This window comes from Schistocerca americana, chromosome 1 (assembly GCF_021461395.2).
Source record: "Schistocerca americana isolate TAMUIC-IGC-003095 chromosome 1, iqSchAmer2.1, whole genome shotgun sequence".
In the NCBI taxonomy this organism is placed as follows: Eukaryota; Metazoa; Arthropoda; class Insecta; order Orthoptera; family Acrididae; genus Schistocerca; species Schistocerca americana.
Window position 1 is genome coordinate 409,905,542 of NC_060119.1, and position 22,631 is coordinate 409,928,172.

The 22,631-nt window shown below is 38.5% G+C and overlaps 1 protein-coding gene across 1 annotated transcript; it reads left to right on the forward strand.

Moving 5' to 3' along the window:
- Positions 1–1,606: 1,606 nt before the first annotated feature.
- LOC124602035 (NADH dehydrogenase [ubiquinone] 1 alpha subcomplex subunit 6) lies at positions 1,607–8,368 on the forward strand. The gene is made up of 3 exons (XM_047136291.1): positions 1,607–1,910; positions 2,078–2,193; positions 8,175–8,368. Exons 1-3 carry the CDS (start codon positions 1,781–1,783, stop codon positions 8,301–8,303), a joined length of 375 nt encoding a protein of 124 aa, XP_046992247.1. The 5' UTR covers positions 1,607–1,780; the 3' UTR covers positions 8,304–8,368.
- The last annotated feature ends 14,263 nt before the right edge of the window (positions 8,369–22,631 follow it).

The following is a 22,631-nucleotide window of genomic DNA, read 5'->3' on the forward strand; positions in this document are numbered from 1 at the left end:
TAAAGGTCAGTGAAAAGACCGAAAAAATACGAATGTCAGTTAAAACATTGTAAAAATTAGATGTAAATAAATTATTTTACTTTTCTTGTAGATTATTATTATTATTGAATTACTATGCTTGTGTTAACTACTTGTAACACATATTTCAAATAATATTCTCGTTCACAGTGTACTGGTTTTTGAGGCTTTGACTGTTTACTTTGAAATAGCGACAAAAATATCGCATTTCTGCGCCCGTTACTGTTTCTAATAGTTAACCACAGCGTGTTTAGGAGTTTCACCGTAATATTCTGGTGGTACCTGCTCTAATTGCATTAATTTATGGGCAACAAGTAACGTTGGACAGACTTATTTGAGTTGTCTTGTAGTGTTATCTACACCGAAAAGTTTAGGCATATTTTGACAAAAACATCCCTTTTTGCTGTCAGTGTACACTGAAATCACTGCTGTCTATTGCTTGTTTTAGAAAAAATAAAGCTAGTAGGGGCTATTTCAAGTAAGTCAAACGCAGTTACAAGGGGGCGGGACACAGCAGACGAATGCCTTGACTAAAGAAAACATGGCGGACAGAACTTCAATTTGCTTCAAACATGGTGGACCTATAGCCACTCTATGAAATTTTAACTCGTTGGTTCACACGACACAAACCCCAACCTACTACTCGTCCGCTATCTGTCGGTGTAGAAAAGAAATATCAGTGGCAAGCGACTACACTCCCCGTAAACATCAAAAATTTTATTCAGTTATTTTGAAATATAGAAATGGAGGAAGTTCTGTTGTGGTCTGTGTTCGCAACTTGTGTTGCAAAAAACATTCAGACCAACCGCAGGAAACAGAGAAAGCGGTTAAAATGGTGTAGACAGTGGCTGCTAAAGCGAAAGCAGTTTTCTCACGTAAATTTACTGCGAGAGTTGCAGGGCTAACATAACAACTGGCGAAATTATTTGCGGATGGATGTCGAAACTTATAATTATCTCTTAAAGCTTGTAACCCCTCATATTATGAGAAAAAATACTTGTATAGAGAAGGGCAATTTCTCCTCATGAACGGCTGGCGGTAACATTAAGATTACTAGCAACAGGAAGGAGTTACAAGGACTTGGAATTTTCAACTGCAATATCGAAACAAGAGTTGAGTGAAATAATACCCGCAATTTTTCAATTAGAGCATTGTATGCTGCTGTCTTTTTGTCTAGGTCACTATATTCTTTAGTTTAATCTTCCACAAACATGGGTGGTTTCTATATATTTCAATGAATTCACTAACAAACTCTCGAGAACACTGACGAGTATCAGCCATTTTAATGCCCTGTGCGCACAAATACAAACACTAGACTGAGCAAACAGCTGTTTCGCACCAGATTTGCGGCGATCTCCTGTCCATACGCTCCAACTTGCCTGCGCAGATGTGGTTTGAACCCACAGATTTGAGAGTTTTCGCTCAAACCTCCAACTCCAACTTCCAGGTTTGCACAAATCTCATGTTGGTGCAAATCTTCTGTCCACACGCACCGATCTTTCTGCGCAGATATGATGTGCGCAGACAGATCGGTGCGTGTGGACGGGCCTTTAGAATCATAGTCGTGGCGAGAACAGCCAAATAAATATTCTATGAACGAAAAACAATATTTTTGCCGCCTAAAAAGTTTGAAAGAGTTTATTATTTAGTTCCACTCAGCTTTAAACACTCCTTACATCGATACTCTCGAATTTCGATGTAAATTTCGTTTCATGTTTGTTAATAGTTAATACTCTTGAATAGGCAGTCAGCCAGTCACAGTATGGCGGCCAGGGAGGCGGTGAAGTCTGCTGCTAGGCAAGTTAGGCCTATATTGTCTGTTGACAGAACAGAAGCACGGAAAAGAGTGTTGAATTTATATAAAGCATGGTACAGACAAATCCCTTACGTTGGTGAGTTGCGGAACCATAAGTTCTTTAGCTTGTCATTTAATTGACTGCTACATATTTCAATAAATTTTGAGAAGCTGAGATATGCCTTCATAAATTGGTATTTCCGTGTTGTGCCACTGTTTTTATATAATTTGCGCACGCATTTACGTATGTATTTATCCTTCCAGTTATGGACTACGATATTCCCAAGTCTGTTGCGCAGTGCAGGGCTAAATTAAGAGAGGAATTTGAGAAAAATAGACATGTTACCGACATCCGTGTGATAGACATGCTCGTCATTAAGGTACTGACGTATGTATTCTCTCATAGTGCTAGTATAACACATTATCGCAAGAACTAAAAAAGAAATTGATTACACAGGTAGATTAATTGATGTTAAAAGTCAGCAACTCTGATTTGGGAGAACCTACTCACTTCACAGAAGTGTTTGGTACTTTACAGTCACTGTCAAACTCTCATAATGACCATTTGCTTCTAGCTTGGAAGGTGATCAGTTCATTGCATTTTTGAATACTCAATGCCTGTCAAATCAGCCTACCTACACAAGAATGGCAGTAATGTGCTCAATTCACATAACTATTGTTGTGTTTCATTGCGTTATTTACCGTAGAGAAATTCAGACAGCTAGGGCGCCCTCAAAAGCCGTGTGAATACAAAGAGCAATTATGGAGTGGTACAGTGTTTGCTCAGCTGTCTGGTTTTGATCGGAAGTATTTCTCCAAAAGTCTTGTCAAACGAATTTAAGCAAAACAAAATAGTTTCTGTAAAGGCCACCCATATACTCTTAACACCAGTCCCCCATCCCCTCCAGCTACAAAAAAGGACATGTGTAATTGCTAAGTTTTGTGCTTTGAGTAACAGGAACTATTTCTATTGTGATAACGTGCTTTTTGTGCCATTGAAGTTTTTCTGGAGGGGTTGTGTGTTGTTAGAAATAACCTTCGACATTATTAGAATCAGATTGCTGTGAAGTTCATAACATTTCTGTCTTGGCCATTTTATGTTACCATAACTCTGTATTTTTGTCATATTGTTGAAGAAAACTGCTTTCATCAAGAAGAAAAACAGCAGGTAATTGTGACATTCACAAGATTTTTGGGTCTGTTCTTTTTTTAATCGTGTGACCCTGTGCAAAACCTAGAGGGATTTTTTCCCTTTAAATATTAATCGTTAATCCTTTTATTCACTGTTGGCTACTTAGGTTCCTCTACATATTCTTCAGTTATACCAATTCATACTGCTCTGCATGTTTTAAACCCATTTGGCTCACCTTCTGTTAGTTTGTGCTCATCATTCGTATGCCCTAAGAGTCCAGCAGAGTACTTCCTCACCCATGTGTTATCCATTTCATATACCTTGTGAACCTCTGTTTATTTTTATTGCAACCATAATTACATTTTCACTGTAGTCTGTTCCCAGATTCATTTGTTTCCCTGTCTTAATAATACTTAATTTGTGCCTAGCCTATATTTTTTTTCTTACGGAGCAAGCCTCGGGTCTTTTTTAAATTAGTCATTGAAGTTTCTGTCCACATCCTGAGCATGTGCTCAATCTCAGATGGCATGTTTAACAGAGCATTAAATGTAAAGATTTTTTCCTTTAGTCAGCTGAAGAACACACACCTCTTTCCTACAGGGCTTTTGAGGTAGTTTTCAAATGCTTAAACAGAGAAAACTAAGAAGGAATAGGCCTACATGTTTATTTTGCTGACTGCATTATACACTTCAAGTAAAGAAATTGCAGTTAATGGCTCATCTTGATAAAACCTGTTGAAAGTGAGTCAAAAATCAATACAATAAGACTAAAATAATGAAACTGACACAGTGAGGAGAAAGTTGAGATTTAAGAAAATCATAGAACTGACAAGCAGTAGTATTTACAGGTGTTGAAGGTACTGCATGAACAATGGTGGATGTATATGCCAGGCACAAACATATTGGCCAGGAAGTAGACTGGAATGAACAATGAAATTGTGACTACCCTGAAAATGAAATGGAAATGTAGCCAGAAAAATGAATGGATACTGGACTAAGTTGGGTTCCAAGAGATACAAAAAGACATAACCCATTGAAGGTGGTTAAATGATAGAAAAGGTACAGGAGCAATATGGGTGCATACAGCTGCAGACTGAATTGCATGGAGTTCGGAGGAAGCCTTTTTCCTGAAGGATACCTTTATCCAGCAGTAGATGTTAAATAGCTAATCATCCTCTTCATTGTACACGTTTTGCTAATGCGCGCACACACACACACACACACACACACACACACACACACACACACACACACACACACTATTATTTAGTTTCAGTTTTGATAGTCGTCAGTCAAGCTGTTATAGTTGTGCACATGCAGATCAATGTTGACTGTGTAGAAAAATGTTCTTGAACCAGCCCTGAATAGAAGGCTTCTGTGATTAGTACCTAGCACACAAAATTTTTCTACGTAAGACATTCTGTTTCTTGCAGAAGATTTTTGTAAAATTGCCAGATCTCCACAAGTTGCTGGCACGATATTTAGGTCATTGTGTATGCAAAGTGAATAAGTTCATATAAAAACCAATCGTAGTACTAGACTCAAACTAATTGAATGCATTTTTTAAGCATATGCAGACACACTTATTCTTCACTTACCCATAATTTTATGTATGTTTTTAGTAGTTATTTTTCAAATATACCCAAAGATGCAGTAACAATTATTCACCAAGTGGTGCTGTCATTTGCATAATACACAGCAATTATTTGCTATGTAGATATTTATAGCAAATACTTAACTAATGAGGTGAATGGAATGATAAACAGTCAAGCATTGGTTACTATAGCTTTTAAGCCATTGCAGGCTTGAGCTTTTACGGTTCTCCAAACAGACAAACAAAACAGACGAGGGGGAAGTGGCAGTGGCTTCCCTGCAAATCCTGGCAATTGTGATGAGTTCCATTGCAACATCAGTGGGAAGACTTGTTGAGGAGTTAATTTAGTGACCAAATAAAATTTAATTGCAAGGAATTCACAATTTGAGACTCCTCCTCTATGTGCCTCTCTTCTCCCTCTAAGAGAAAAGAATTGAAAACCAACAAAGCAAATGGAAGCACAGCATAGTAATGGATTGTAAAGTATTACAGTGGCTTGGTCTCAGCTCCCCACAAAGGAGCTGAAAAGACAATCTGTTAATTTTTCCTAGCTGGTGCACACCACCAAGACAGAGAAAAATAGGTAAAACATAAATAACTGTCCCATAACTCAATGGAAAGTGAATGGATTTAGGACTTGCAGTAGAGGAGCCAACACCATTACCACTCGGAAGACCATTGTCCATTTGTCTGTAGTGGACTAATTTTATGAATTTATGATGCTTATACATCAAGAGGAATGATGAAAGACCTGAACATGAACTTGTGAAATCCATTATCAGTGTCACTTCACACCTCACTGAAATTTGAAATTTGTCAGCAGCCATGAATTATTGAAATGCAATAAACAATGTATTTGGCACTGCATTATTATCAGGTGTATTGATAGGTTCCTGACACCATTAATGTCTCCATCTGGTGGTGTTTCGGGTTAACTGCTTTGTAGTCTGGTATCTTCCCCCTTTTCATTCCATATAGCATTTTTATTCTTGTCCTTCCAGTTTTCTTCAATCATTTCACTGTACATTCTGTAGCTGTTGGAAATAGTGTTTCTTGCAGTATGTGTCACACACAATCTGCTTTCATTTTCTTAACTAAATTTAAGAGACTTTCTTGTTCGTTTACCGTTGTCAGCACTAAGCTGTTCATTTTATCCGCCCATTTTCTTTTCTCCATTCTCCTCCAAATCCACATCTTGAATGCTACAGTTTCATCCCTCTTCTCATCTTCAATGTCTAGTTTTCTCAGCTGTACTGAAAATCATGAAGCATTTAACCAGTCATTTTCTTACCTTCAATTCTAATTTGCTGTGTAATAAGCATTATATTTTCTGGAAAGATCTAAGCCCAGGATGTAATAACAGCTTAATGAAAAGGATAGATTATTACTCCCTACATAGAAGAGCATTGAGTTGCAGACAAGTACTGTAAAGACTACTAAACATTTAAGCTTCTGGGTCAAAGGGCCTTCTTCAGAAAAAAAATGCACATGCATGGCCACTCCGTGCACCCAATCTGGCCTGACTGTGGGCTGGAACTGTGTCTAACGTAAACAGTATATCATTTTGGGGATAAGGAGGCAGCATAGGATGGGGAACAATAGCTTGGTAGTGGTGGGGGAAGGTGGTGTGCTGCCTGCGAGTTTGCAGGGACATGTTGGGCACATGATATGGCTGCTACTAGCTGCAGAGTCTGGGTGCTGTGTTGGGTGGGGGAGGGAAATGAGAGATGTGGAAGAAGGCTCTTGGTTGCATTGGCAGGGTGGAGGCATGTCTAGTGCTGGAGTGGTAGCAGGTAAAGGGAATAGGTAGCTGGAGGACTGAGTGAAGATTGAGGCCAGGTAGCTGGAGGACTGAGTGAAGATTGAGGCCAGAGTGTTACAGGAATGAAGGATTTGTTGTAGAGAGAGTTACCAACTGCACAATTGAGAAAAAGCTGGTGTTGGTAGAAAGGATCCATGTGGTGCAGGCTGTAAAGCAGTCACTGAAGTGAAACACTTCATGTTGGGCAGTGTGTCCAGCAACAGTGTGGTCCAGCTGTCTCTTGACTACTGTTTGGCAGTGGCCTTTCGTGTGGACAGAGCTTGTTAGTTGTCGTGCACATGTAGAAAGCAGCACAGTGGTTGTGGCTTAGATCAATTGGCTGCTTTCACAAGTACTGCGGCCTTTAATGGGGTAGGAAATGCCTGTGACGGTGGTGGTGGTGGTGGTGGTGGTGGTGGTGGTGGTGGTATGAGGATAGGTCTTGCATATAGGTGTGTTGCTGGGATATGAGGCAAAAGGTTAGGAGTAGGGATGGACGAGGATATCATACAGTCAGTGATCATCAAATTACCACTGTGGAAAGGGGTGGGGAAGATAGTGGGTAGAACATTCCTCACATCAGGGTATGGCGAAAAATGTGGTTAGCTGCTGCAGCACTGCGTGCTACTGAGTTTAAAGATATATTCTTCTGTAGCTGGATGGCAGGTATGGGTAGATGGTAGCAGACTGGAGAGACAAAGCACAGGGATCTGTTTCTGGACAAGTTAGGGAAAGTAATTTTGGTCTGTGAAGGCCTCATAGAGACCCTTGACATATTTGAACTGTTCTCACTATGGATGTGATGACCATGAATGACTAGGCTACACCACCTGGACCCTTCCTACAAACACCCATTTTTCTGAACTGAACTCTCCTCCCCCCACCCCCCACCCCCACCCCGCCCCTCCATCTGCCCCTCCAACATCCAACACACTGTTCAGAGTCTGCACCTAGCAGCCCTATCCTGTTCTCCCCACATTCCTGGTTGTTCTCACAGACAGCACAACAGCTGTCCTCAACCCCTACCATGATCCCTTGCCTTCTCTGCCCCGTAACCTTACTTCACCAGCCACTTCACTCGAATTGCTGTTTACATCATATGCAGTTCCCATTTGCAGCCAGGGTGCAGTGGATGGTGGCAGGAAAACTACCATGGTTTACAGTTACGATAATCTACAGCTACAGTAGTTTCACAACTCTATGTGCAAGGCATCTTCAGTGGCAGATTTCGTGGCTTTTCATCTACATGTTGTTTTTCTTCCTTTGTTACCATTCTTCGTCTTATAACTGCCATTTGAAATTTTATTTCCATACTTCACAGCACTGAGAACTGAACTGTAGTGTTCAGTTCCTAGTGCTGGTGGGGGGCGGAAATAAAGATAGCAGTAACAAAGGAATAAAACACAACATGCAGGTCAATATCCATGAAATCTGCTACTGAAGATGCCTTGCAAAGAATAGAAGGGAAATGGGTATGGCAGAAAAAATTTTTCATTTGGTTGTGGCTAGACGATCCCAAAGTAAAAATTATTAATATACTGTAATGTTATATGGAACTAAGGAGTACATGACTACAAAGTTTTTGCTTTTTCTATATTTTTTCTGTTGTTCGATAACTTGTTCCTGAGACTTCCCAATTTCATACTTTTACTAGGATACTGGTGCTATTTAAAGTATTGTTATACACCTTAATTTAAGCAAGGTTAAATATGGAAGGACATTCCCTTACCTCTGTTAAGCAAATCAGTCTTAAGATGTAGGGATATGAATGTTGGAAGATGCCTATTTTTCACAAGCCTTTTTGTAAAATATATTTACTCTGATTCATTTTTCAGGGACAAATGGAACTGAAAGAAACTGTACAGATTTGGAAGCAGAAAGGCCATGTGATGGCTTACTTTAAAGAAACACATGAACCAAAACCAACAGATTTTCTTTCAAAATTCTTTGCTGGCCACCAGTGAAATGTTTGTAGTTTTGTAAAAATATTTGTAGACGTGTATATATAAATTAAATTTTACACAAGTCATTTGTCTTTCATTGATGGGAAGATTCCAAAGATGTATGCAAATAAAATACTAAGTGTGGATCTCTTTTAAGGTTTGTGATGCACAGTATGAATTGTTTTCTTTCAATTAGTGTCTCACTTTGCAATTTGGATCCTTTACTTGGTAACAGTCACTATATTATTTATTCTTGTGAATTTGTACCTCTCACTCTATTAGTTTTTACTCAAGTGTATTGCTGCCTATTGAGAAGTACTTGTTACTACTGTTGGTTCTACTTACTTTCCTGTTTTATTACTTGGTTGGTATAGGAATGTTCATGAGATCCCTCAAGTTTTCTTTGTGTGATTAACAGTACGGTTTAGGGTGTCCAGCTCAATTGTCAATTCCATTTTATACAAATATTTCACTGACTGATCCAATTATCTTCTTAAAGTGCTGCAGGCTGCTTTTGTATGCATAATCACTGCCTGCCCTCCGCTGACTGTGAGGTGCTCTTGGTGCTGCAACACTATTTGTAGCAGAGTTAGACTCCTGGCGCTCACTTCATTCTTTTGTGTAAGCACTTTATGTGGACGATGAGATCATAAATTAAGTGCAGGTCTCCAAGCCTTGTTTATTACGTTTGCCAACAGCTTTAGTTCAATAGACCCCTTGATTACACTGCACCAGAATTTTCATGTCTGCACCACAGCCAAGTGCGTACTGTCGGGAGACACTCCCGCGCTTAGGCTTAAATTTTGTAAACGTGTTTGTTTCTTGTTTCACGGTAATTTAACTAGTTTCTTGGTAACAAATAAGTAAACTACCGTAAATAGCGTGTAACTTCATTGTTTTAATACATATTTCAGAAAAACAGCGTAACTTTCTATCAGAAACTTGCTTATATACATTTGTTTATAGGCCTAATTCTCGTAACGTTTTTGGAGAATCAAAGTTAAAGTATCTCGTTTAATTGTCCTTTTTTTTCACTCCATCGAGTGAAATATATAATAAATAGCGTATACCTCCATTGTTTTAATACAGATCTCAGAAAAACAGCGAAATTTTAAGTCAGAAACTTGCTTATATACATTTGTGAATAGGCTTAATTCTTGTAACGTCTTTTTTGATTTTTGGTAATTTAATTGATTTATTCTAGTTAAAAGTATTATTTTTGCCATGAGTGAGAAGTGCCTGACTTGCCGTAGAATTGTTAGTTCCGGGGTTTGGTGTGATGGATGCAGTAGTTTTTTTCACTGGGGGGACTGCAGTGGCGTGGGTGTTGGGAAAGTGGATCAGGCTCATCAGTGGTTATGTAGGATTTGCAGCAGAGATAGGAAGATAGTGGAACAGGAGGGGAAAATTGCTGCCCTTCAGGCTGAGCTAGATCAGGCTAGGGAAGATCTGGACAGGTTAAGGAGGGAGAAGGGCAAAGAGGGGTGGGAAGTGGCAACAGGTAGCAGAAGGAATAGGGCTAGAACTAAGTCTGACAGTTTTGTGGTGAATGTCAAAAATAAGTTTGACCTGTTGCTTCAGTTAGAAACTGATGAGCCTCAAGCAGAGGTAGGTGTAGACAGGACACAACAAACTTTCAATAGGCAATTGAAAAAGAATGTAGGAAAGTCATCGAAAAGGAAGAAAGTTTTGTTGTTAGGCAGTTCTCATGCCAGAGGTGTAGGCCAACTTCTGCAGGAGGAATTAGGACCAGAATACCAGGTCACAAATTTTTCAAACCAAGTGCTAGTCTGGATCAGGTGACAGATGATTTAGGTTCACTCTGTAAAGGATTTACCAGGGAAGACACCGTGGTTATTGTGGGAGGGCCAGGGAACAGCATCGACAGAGATCCTGGGTACAGTATAGAGTGTGACCTGGTAAAGATTGCATCGGCATCGAGACACACCAGTGTTGAATTTGTATCTGTCCTGAGACGCCATGACCGACCTCATTTGAACTCTTCTGTTGGGAGAGTTAATTTGGAGTTGGAACGGCTGCTTGGGTCGGGTGCAGGGGCTCATATTGGTGTGGTTCCTGTGGACTCTCTCAGTAGGTGGGACTATACCAGGCACAGCCTACATCTCAACAGGAAAGGGAAGGGGAAACTGGCTGGGGTAATAGCAGGAAATTTAAGGGGGAGGCACTGCCATGAATGGTAAAATACCAGTGGTTGCAGGTGTTGGAGCAGCACCTTTTTTAGGATAGGGAAGACAGAAAGATGTCAAGTTCTACGAGAGGTCAGGATTGAAACAAATCTTCAGTTTAGGAAAGAAATTAAACAGCACAATTCTAGCACATTGGATCACCAATCACAGCTGTCAATTATAAATTTTCACCAATCACCAGAAATTTTATCTCCACCAAGTTGTATCTCAGTCCTAGGTAATTGCATTGATGAATTAGTCACCCAACCCAGTTGACATAATCTGCCTCTCTGAACACCATGTGACCGCTGGTATAGGAACTAGGCCTAAGCACAATGAGAAACTCAGACAGGAGAGTACTGCAAATGTTAGATTAAGGAAAGGTTCTCATAAAAGTATAATTAAAAATAATGTAAGTATATTTCATCAAAATATTGGGAGTTTAAAGAATAAAATAGATGAGCTTCAGGTTTGTTTAGAAGATTTAGAAGCTGAGGATGAAATAGATATACTATGCCTGTCTGAGCATCACATTGTTACTGATATGGATAAGGTAAATGTAAGTGGATATAAGCTCTCTGCACATGTAATGAGAGAAAATATGGAGAAAGGAGGAGTTGCCATATATGTCAGAAGTTATCATTGTGCAAAAAGTATAGAAACAAAAAAGTTTTGTGTAGAGAAACATATAGAAGCATGCGCCTCTGAGCTTAAATTAAATAAAGGCACATTTATAATTGTAACTGTATATAGGTCCCCATCAGGAAATTTTTATCTGTTTCTGAAAAATTTGGACTCCTTTTTGTGCTATCTGTCAGACAGGGGGAAGCAAATTATTATTTGTGGGGACTTAAATGTAGATTCTCTGAAAGAGGGTAATAGGAAAAATGACCTTGAAGTATTACTCGGTTTATTCAATTTAACACCCATTATTGATTTTCCTACTCGGGTGGTAAAAGATAGCAGCTCACTGATAGATAACTTCTTTATAGACCAAGATAAGTTTAACCAGATAAATGCTCAGCCTGTTGAGAATGGTCTTTCTGATCATGGTGCACAGCTAGTTACAATATATGACATAGCTCCATTCAGCAATACTAAACAGTCCTCCAAAGTAGTACGTTCAGTCAACGATTTAACAATTGCAAATTTCAGGGAAAGCCTACAGCAGTTAGACTGGGATGAGGTGTACCGTGAACCTGATGCCAATTTAAAATATAATTTATTTCATGACATTTTTGTAAATGCATTTGAAAACTGTTTCCCCAAGAAAATAGGTAAATATACTCGTAAGAAACCTTGTAACAAACCATGGCTTACTAAGGATATAAAAATATCTTGTAACCGGAAAAGAGAAATGTATCTGACAGCAAGAAAGAGTAGTGACCCAGAAACTATCAAACATTATAAAAACTACTGTGTTACATTAAGAAAAGTTATTAAAAAGTCCAGGAGTATGTGTATCATGTCTGAAATCAGCAACTCTGATAATAAAATTAAAACAATTTGGAATATTATTAAAAGAGAAACAGGTCAACCAAGAGCAGAGGAAGACAGTATTACCATCAAATTGAATGAAAACTTTACGAACAAAAGGTCAGAAGTTGAAAATATTTTTAATAATCATTTTCTAAATGTTGTGGATATAGTAGGATCCAGGTGTTCATTAGAAGATGCTAGGCTGTTAATGGAAGAGGCCATACCTATGCAATTTGATACAATTGAAATCTCACCCACTTCTCCCTCTGAAGTTAGGAAAATAATAAACTTGCTTAAAAGCAAAAACTCTCGTGGAATTGATGGCATTTCCAGCAAAATACTAAAAGCCTGTTCTCAACAGGTAAGTAAGATTCTCAGCCACCTGTGTAATAGCTCTCTGGAACAGGGCATTTTCTCTGATAGACTGAAGTATGCTATTGTTATACCTTTGCATAAAAAGAGGGATAGATCTGATGTCAACAATTACCGTCCAATCTCCCTTCTAACAGCTTTATCCAAAATTTTTGAGAAAGTAATGTATTTAAGAGTAGCTTCACATATCTGTAAAAATGAAGTGCTAACAAAATGTCAGTTTGGTTTCCAGAAAGGTTTTTCAACAGAAAATGCCATATATGCTTTCACCAATCAAATTTTGAATGATCTGAATAACCGAACACCACCCATTGGGATTTTTTGTGATCTCTCAAAGGCGTTTGATTGTGTAAATCATGAAATTCTGGTAGACAAGCTCAAGTATTGTGGCATGAGTGGGACAGTGCACAAATGGTTTAATTCGTATCTAACTGGAAGAGTGCAGAAAGTTGAAATAAGTAGTTCTCATAACATGCAAAGATCAGCACATTCCCCAAACTGGGGAACTATCAAGAATGGGATTCCACAAGGGTCAGTCTTGGGTCCTTTGTTGTTGTTAATATATATTAATGAGTTGCCATTCTATATTGATGAAGAGGCAAAGTTAGTTCTCTTTGCTGATGATACAAGTATAGTAATCACACCTGACAAACAAGAATTAACTGATGAAATTGTCAATACTGTCTTTCAGAAAATTACTAAGTGGTTCCTTGTAAACGGACTCTCACTGAATTTTGATAAGACACCGTACATACAGTTCTGTACAGTGAATGGTATGACGCCATTAATAAATATAGACCTTAATCAGAAGCATATAGCTAAGGTAAAATATTCCAAATTTTTAGGTGTGTCCATTGATGAGAGATTAAATTGGAAGAAACACATTGATCTGCTGAAACGTTTGAGTTCAGCTACTTATGCAATAAGGGTCATTGCAAATTTTGGCGATAAACATCTTAGTAAATTAGCTTACTACGCCTATTTTCACTCATTGCTTTCATATGGCATCATATTTTGGGGTAATTCATCACTGAGGAATAAAGTATTTATTGCACAAAAGCGTGTAATCAGAATAATAGCTGGAGTCCACCCAAGATCATCCTGCAGACATTTATTTAAGGATCTAGGGGTATTCACAGTAGCTTCTCAGTATATATACTCTTATGAAATTTGTTATTAACAACCAAACCCAATTTAAAAGTAATAGCAGTGTGCATAACTACAATACTAGGAAAAAGGATGATCTTCACTATTCAAGATTAAATCTAACTTTGGCACAGAAAGGGGTGAATTATACTGGCACTAAAGTCTTTGGTCACTTACCAAATAATATCAAAAGTCTGACAGATAACCAACAAGTATTTAAGAAGAGATTAAAAGAATTTCTGAATGACAACTCTTTCTACTCCATAGAGGAATTTTTAGATATAAATTAAGGAAAAAAACAAAATATTTTAAAAAATAAAAAAAACACAAAAAATAAAAAAGTTGCTATATTATCTTAAGTATGTTGTTAAATTAACTTAATTATGTCATGTATTGGAAAATTTGACTCGTTCCACATCATTACGAAATATCGTATTCATGATCCATGGAACTAGTATTAATCTAATCTAACAAAATTGGTCTCATCATATTTCATTTCATGATTATATTATATACAGAATTTGGCACCAACTGATTTGCTTGTTTATCTTAGTCTAGCATGTCGCTGATATTCTTCGCAACTCACCTTGACTACTTTAAGAATCTGCTCCACACAAGACATGCCATGATCACACAGAATGGGGCAGCATAATTAAAGAGTATCAAAATAAATACGTTGGAAATCTAATAAAACTGGCTGGAGGTTTCAATTTAAACTAGACTTGGAGTGTAGCACTTATTTCATTAATATATTGACAATCACGCCATCCACCAGAGCTGGAAAACGCTGAGGGGGAAGTGCGTTTCACAGAACAAGTGTGGGCTCTGAATGACAAATGAGCATCAAAGACATGCATGCCAGATTTTGGACTTTGCTAAAAATAACAGGATGACACTGACAGTATTAAAATCTGGTTGGAAACCAGGCAGTGAGTACACATAACAAGTCTCACAGCAATGAAAAAAGGTGATGGGCACAATCATCAAAATATTGTGCATAAAATAGACTACTAAGCCATTCACCAGAAATCATACCAACAAGGAAGTGGGGAAAAAAAAAAAACCACCTTATGCAGTTAGTTTCTGTCTGCTGTCATGTAAGCTATAATCACTTGGAATTACACCTCTGGGAAAGAGCTCAGCCCCAAGAACCTAGGAAACTTTCTTTCCATTAACACTGCTATAGTCTTTTAACTTATTGACTACCTAGAACAGGATTTTTCAAATGGTGTCCAGTGGGAAGTGAAGTCGTTAAGTGCTCCACAAGAAAAGAGGTGAAGAAAATTAATAATGTGGATTTTTTTCCCATTTCGATTATAGTAGCTATTTTGTTAAAATTTATGGTTTCTGTGTTATTAGCTGATATAAACTGAAGTACACATTGAATAAAACAAGTTTTTGTCATTTTAAAAATTTTATTAACCTTCAAAATAAACAAGATGTTCCACCAAAGTACCTGCTCAAAAATGTTCCAGCAGAGGAAAAGTTTGGGAACCCTTGAGCATTAACCCTAGCAATCGCAATGCACTTTACATAACGCGCGTTCTGAGGTGGTGTGTATTCAAAGCCCACACTGAAAAAGGTAAAAACCAAATGGAATTACATTAATGTACTTTTCAAAGAAGTGCAGATGTGGAAAAAAGATCCTGAACCTAGAGTAGTGAATGACATTCAGTGTGGAAAGTAGTTCTACTACTTACACTTAAATTTTTGGGTTCAGTTTAATAAAAAAATTTAAAACATATATGGAATAGGGTATAATTCATTAAAACATTTTTCAAAATTTTAAAATATAAAGTAACTAAGTAGATTACAATATTTTGTCAAGAGGTGGGCATAAAATACCTTACCCCATTGGTACTGTGTGGATTAATGTGGTATGTTGTCTTCTGTATGATGATTGTTATATTTGGAGGCATCGAACAGGAAGTAAACTCCCTATAGTTGGCGGGTGTTCACATTAATGTGTCTTGCAGCTGAATCAAAATTACTTTTGCCTTACACAGGGATTGGCAAGGTAGCAAAAATATGCCAGCAAGACAATTTTTCTTGTTTAATTCTTTCGGGAACTGAATTTATGGAATCATACATTGCTTTCTCAATAGACAACCCAGCACAGAAGCTGTTGCTGTTCAGAAAGGTTGTGATCCCTGCATTTGTTGTGTTGTTGGGAATATTTCATTGATTTTAAAGGCTTTAGATTTGAATATCACTTGTCTTACGTAGTTTGTTTCAAGCCCCATATCTTATGCTTTGTTCTTGAAATGTTTGCACATATTTGATTATATGGGAACCAATGGTGTAGTACTGCTTGTATTGCCCCAACTCTTTATTAAAGCTAGTTATCTGTATTAAACTCTTCCTTGCACAAGATACTTCGAACCCATATATTGATCATCCTTTCTTCCTTTCACCAGGATTCATAGTGTTACAGAAAGATTGCTGAGAAAGATTTAGGATTCTGTGAAATTGCACATTTGAAACTGATTACTGTAGATGGCTTACTACTTCTACTTGACCGTTATGGTTTGATAAACCATTTATTATGAGGTCGCATCGGTTCCTTGAAAGATAGTTGGATGTAGAAATAAATTCTCAGTTGCTGTTTCGAATGATGCAGTGGGAACATATCAAAGTATCGATCAGCAACTATTGCTCTCAGAAATATCGGGGTTGTAAACAATATTGAAACATCACATACAGTGGTTTCTCTGTTATTTGCACTATGTCTTAATGGTATCCTCTTTAATACGTTAACTGCCGCAGGGCCTCGCAAGAACGTTACAAAGTATCCTGTAGGGTACATACGCTCAGAAGTGCTGTCTTGTATATCTTTAAGCCAATTATTGAAGTAGGGTCTTCAAAGAGCCATACAGTGAAGGTGGATTTAATTCAATTTTGTGTGTACAACAACCACTTGTGCTTTCCTTAGGTTATGCCTACAATAATGGAATGCAATCTTTTATACGTAGCCCGCCAATAGATATACCTTTAGCTTTTCCAGTATCCTGAAGTGAAATGATCACCTTTCTTATTTAACCAACTTATGTTTCCATGAAAAAGTCCAAATGTATTAATGTTTATACCATTTCTGCTGTCAAACTGCTTTTTTCCCCCTTAAAAAATTGTTTCAACTATATTTAGTCATTTAGCAGCATTCTTTCAGTACACTAATAAAGGTGACATGAAAAAATTTGAAATTGCAGGGATTGCACAGAAAGTGGTCCAATTACATTGAATGCGTCTGAAAGTTAATTGTTAAAGTGAACCAGAAAATATTCAGATTTAGGCAATGTCACGTGAGAGGGCTATGCATAAATCTCACCTGTTTGATCACCCCACTGAATGACTTTTAACTCTGAATTTATGTAGCCAGTGAAACAGTTCATCAAGGTCATGCATCACTTTTGACTAAGTTCACATCTGTGCGAAGAGTATTCCCAGCTATTTGCGTGCAGTTACAATATAAACTGTTCCCTGCACCCCAATAATTGATAAGTGTTTATTAAGATCTGTTCCCAAAGTGCCCCATGGAGACAATGCTAAGCCTTACAGTTGGCTTAATAATGTTAGCTATGTGCTTTCTCAAGTGACTACTCCCTAGCATGAGGACCATCTTGGTCTCTATCTCTCTCTCCCCCTCCCTCCTTCTTTTTTTTTTTGGGGGGGGGGGGGGTGATCGACCCAGCTACATGAAAGACAGCACATTTAAATCTCCTGCTCACTGTCTCCGATGGGAGGATGGGAGGGTAGCATGCATACAAACTGCCAGAGAAAACTAGCTGCTCTGTCTGCAACTGATCAGTGCATCTTTTAAGCAGCTGCACTTTGAGCTTCATCCCAGACTCGGGAATCTTTGATCTCTTAGCATGGAAGACTGCAATGAGGAAATTACATCAATGCAGCATGACGTTACTAAGCATGTGGTTGTATCAGCATTCAAGACTATTTGTTTCTATCAAGAACACTACTCATATTGAATAAAACTGAGAGAGAGAACACCAGGTGCACTCAGTGTATATGCTTGGGGATCTTATTCAACATGTTGAAGAGGCTATTCTGGCAGACATTAAGGAAACAAGGTGTAACCAACTGAAGATTGTGGCACATGTTGGAACAAACGAAGTGTGCTGCCCAGACTCTGATTTTGTACTTAGGTCATTATCGTTGACTGGTAGAGAGGACTGAGAAGATCAACCGTGCCCTTGGAATTTCAGTGGAGCTCACAATTTGCAGTGTTGTCCTCAGGATTGACCATGGCCCTTGGGTTCTGAGTTGAGTTGAAGGACTGAACCAGAGACTTTGAAGGTTCTCAGACAAGCTAGGCTGCGACTTCTTGGACTTAAGCCATAGGGTTAAGTAATGAAGGGTCCCCCTAAATAGGTCAGGAGTGCACTACACAGCAGAGGTTGCTACTCAGGTAGCTGACTGTGTGTGGGGTGCAGACAAGGTTTTTTTTATTTTTTTATTATTATTATTAGGAATCTCTCAATCCTATTCAGGTAACGATAGATGTAGGAAACTGAGAAGTATCAGTGCAAGATCGAAAGAAATGCTTCCCACAGATGAAATTATTAAAATCCTAATGGTAAAATGCGAAGCATTTGCAACAAAATGCCAGAGTTTAAGGCACACATAAAAAGCAGTGAAGCTCTCATAATACTAGGTACAGAAAGATGGTTGAAACCTGAAATTGATAGCAGCGAGATTTTTATGGGGAAAATTTAAATGTACAGAGTGATTACAATGAAAGTTAAACTTTCAAAACGCAGTAGAAATAACACCACTCGTCAGAATGACATCAAATTGCAATGGAATATTACCGGAGAACATATCGAAGAAGGAAAAAAGTATGAAAATCGATCAATAGATGGTGCTGTATGTATCGGAATATGTAGATGGAAACACCCGTCATGTGAACGACTCATTGAAGTTGGTGTAAGCATGCTGGGTACATGGCTTTTCCTCCTTTCACATCTGTGACTTTCACCATGACTGTCTCAATTCAGGATTGCACTCTGCTTCTAAAGCTGTATTTCAAGAATGATGACTGCACACATTGCTCTGGAGAAGTTCCGGGCACTGAAGGGTTTGAAAAAGGTGTTAGTCTAATGACTGCCATGGGTCTGGAGAAAATGATTCGGAAATTCAAAAAGATGGGTTCTTTTGGTGTGTAACCTGGTAGAGGGAGGAAATGAATTGATTTGATGTCAGTGAAAGCAGTGGGCACAACAATGCAGGAGGAGATGAGTGGTGGTGTGCAAACGTGAAGTGTATTGAGAATTGCCCAAAGATTGGGCATACCCATGAGCATGGTGCATAAGATGCTATGAAACACCCTTCTTTGCTATCCATTCAAAATTACCCATGTGTAAGCGTTGCTTCCTGTTGACCTGCCAGCAAGAGAGACCTTTGCTTTAGAACTTCTTGCTCGCATGGAAGTGGACAATGATTGGCTGTGGAAGATTTTGTGGACAGACGAAGCCCATTTCCATCTGACAGGAGACATCAGTACACAGAATTGTCAAATATGGGCAATGGAAAATCCACATGCAAATCAACCAGTACCACTTCATCCTAAAAAGGTCACTGTGTGGTGTTGGCTTACAGCATCATTTATCATAGGGCCATATTTTTTCAAAGAGAAATGTGCTTCCAGTCCTATTATCTGTACTGCCACTGTTAAGCACTAAGAGTATCTTTTGCATCACATCATCCCAGCTCTCCAACAGTGTGGATCTGTGGGTGGGATCATTTTTTATGCAAGATGGAAGACTTCTGCACGTTGCAAATCCAGTTAAGCAGCTGCTGAAGCGCCATTTTGGAAATGCTAGGATTATCTGCCACCAATTCCCTACAGCGTGGCTGTCCTGATCACCTGATCTTAATCCATGTGACTTTTGGCTGTGGGGCTATCTGAAAGATGTTGCGTTAAGAATTCCGATTGCAAACTTAACTGTATCGAAGGCATGCAATACGCAACACATTCTGAACGGGATCCCGGAAACACTTACATCAGTTGTGGAACATGCTCTTTCTCCCCCCCCCCCCCCCCCCAACATGTTGCAGAAAACAGTGGACAGCATATTGAACATGTTTTGCACCAGTCACACAGAAATTAATAATCCGATTTCATTTTTATTGATGCTTTTATGCGATATTTGGCCTCAGGTCAATTAAAAACTGATTTTTTCCCATCCGATGTCATATGACCTTGCCATGGTGGATGGGCTTAATGTAACTAACAGTATCACACGGGTACACCCATGCACACTGAGTAGCACAGTTTAACATCAAACATACAGCTTAGGCATTGTTGCTGGTTCATTTGTCATTTGTAGTTGGTCACTATTAAATTATGATGCTTACAGCACCATCTACTGATACATTTTGTAACTATTTATTTTTCTTGTGCCATACGTCTTCCCCCTTCTCAGATAATATTCAGTTGCAATTTGACGTCATTTTGACCAGTGGTGTTATTGCTACAGCGGTTTGAAAGTTCAACTTTAAGTATAATCACCCTGTACATCAAAAGGAAGGCAAATGAGAAATGGAGGTGGTGTATTTGTCATAGTAGACAAGAAACTCAAATCCACGGAGATAGAAATTGAAGCTGCAAATGAAATCGTTTGGGCAAGACTCAGTGTCAGGGGTGGGCATGAAATAAGCAGATCCGTCATCTATCACCAGACCCATCTCCTAATGTAACCAAAAACTTCAGAAAAAACATCAGTACACTTGTATGTAAGTTCCTCAATGATACTGTAGTTACTGGTGGAGACTTTAATCATGCAACAATTAATTGGGAAATTTACAGTTTTGTTAATGGTGGGTGTGATAAGATATCCTGTGAAACTTTAGTAAATGCCTCTTCTGAAAACTACCTCGAACAGATAATTAGAAACACTCATAATGAAAATGTAATGTCTATGATGGCAACAAATAGACCTGACTTCCTTGAGGATGTCCACATTGAAACTGGTATGAGTGACAATGACACAGTTGTGGCAGCAGTGATAACCAAAGTACGAAGAACAGCTAAAAAAAGCAGCAAGCTATATATGTTCAGTAAACTAAATTAAGAAATCAGTAGTTTCTTATCTCAATGAGGAACTTGGAACTTTCATCATAGGGAGGAACATGTAGAGGAACTCTGGGTGAAGTATAAAAGAATAGTTGATATAAATATGTACTCATTAGAACAGTCCATAATGGGAGGGAACCTCCATGGTATACAGTTATTGTAAAGAAACTTCTAAAGAAACAGATCACTGTGATGTGTGTAAAACAAAGTGTAGGGTTATAGATAGATGCTGATTAAAAGGCGTTTGGCTGTGAAGAGAGCGATGTGTGATGCCTTCAATGACTACCATAGCAGAATATTGTCAGATGACATTTCACAGAATCCAATGCAATTTGGTCATATGTAAAGGCTGTTATTGGCACCAAAGTTGTCCAGTCCCTAGTGAATGAGACACCAACTGAAATTGAGTGGCAAAGCAAAAGGTGAAACACTAACTCTGTTTTCAAATGTTCTTTTACAAAGGAAAACACAGCAAAATTGCCTCAGTTTAGTCCTTACACCACTGAAAAGACGAATTAAATAAGTATTAGTGTCAGTGGTGTTGAGAAGCAGCTGAAATCGATCGAATCCCTGAGAGATTTGATACTGAATATGCGGCTGAGTTAGCCCCTCTAACTATAACCTATCATAGATCCCTCGAACAAAAAAGTGTTTCCAGTTCTTCAAAAAAGGCGCAGGTAACACCCGTCTAAAAGAATGGTGGAAGTGATCCACAAAACTGTCGTCCAAAATCTTCGACATAAATTTGTTGTAAAATATTAGAACATTTTCTGAGCTCTAACATAACAGGATGACCTCTTCAATGCCATCCAGAATGGATTTTGAAAACAATGATCATGCAAAACCCAACTTATACTTTTCTCACAACATACTGAAAGCTTTGGATCGAGGCAACCTGGGAGGTGCAGTGTTCCTTGATTTCTGAAAAGCATTTCTCAGTGCTGCAACTATGCTTATTGTCAAAAGTATGATCATATGGGGTATCAAGTGGAATTTGGTGACGGAGTTTTTGCTATGCAGGATGCAGCATGTTATCTTGGATGGAGAGTGATCGTCAGACGTAGAAGTAATTTCGGGTGTGCCCCAGGGAAGTGTGTTGGGACTCTTACTGTTCCTACTGTATATTAATGACCATGCAGACAATATTAATAGTGAAATAAGACTTTTTGCAGATGTAGTTACCTATAATGAAGACTGAGAGAAACTGCATAAATATTCAGTCAGATCTTGATGAGATTTCAATGTGGTGCAGATATTGGCAACTTGCTCCAAGTGTTCAGAATTGTAAAATTTTGCACATCACAAAATGAAAAACAGTATCATATGACTATAATATCAGTGAGTATCTGTTGGAATTGGCCAACTCCTACAAATACCTGGGTGTAACACTTTGCAGGGATATGAAATGGAATCATGCATATGTTCAGTCGTATATAAAGCAGGTGGCAGACTTCAATTTATTGGTAAAATACTGGGGAATTGCAATCAGTGTACAAAGGAGATTGCTTACAAATCACTTGTGTTGCCAGTTCTAGAATATTGCTCAAGTGTGTGTGTGTGTGTGTGTGTGTGTGTGTGTGTGTGTGTGTGTGTGTGCGCGCGCGCCTCGTACCAGTTAGGATTAATGGGGATATTGAATGTATACAGAGAAGAGCAGCACGAATGGTCACAGGTTTGTTTAATTCATAGAATGTCAGAGATACTGAAGGAACTACGAGGGCAGGGTCTTGAAGACAGATATAAACTAGCCCGAGAAAGACAATTAACAACAAAGTTTCAAGAATTGGCTTTAAATGATTACTCTAGGGATAGACTACAGACCCCTATGTATCACCCACATAGGGATTGTGAGGATAAGATAAGAATTACTGCATGCACAGTGTCAGTCTTCCTGTGCTCCAAATGTGAATGAAACTCAAATGACCGGTACAATAAGATGTACCCTCTGCCATGCACCTCACAGTGGTTTGTGATGTATACAGGGTGTACATAAATCCGGGAACACTTTCAATTATTTATTGCACAAGAACCAAACATTGTACTGAAGTGTGCTACAGCTGTAGAATCTGGGGTACAAAG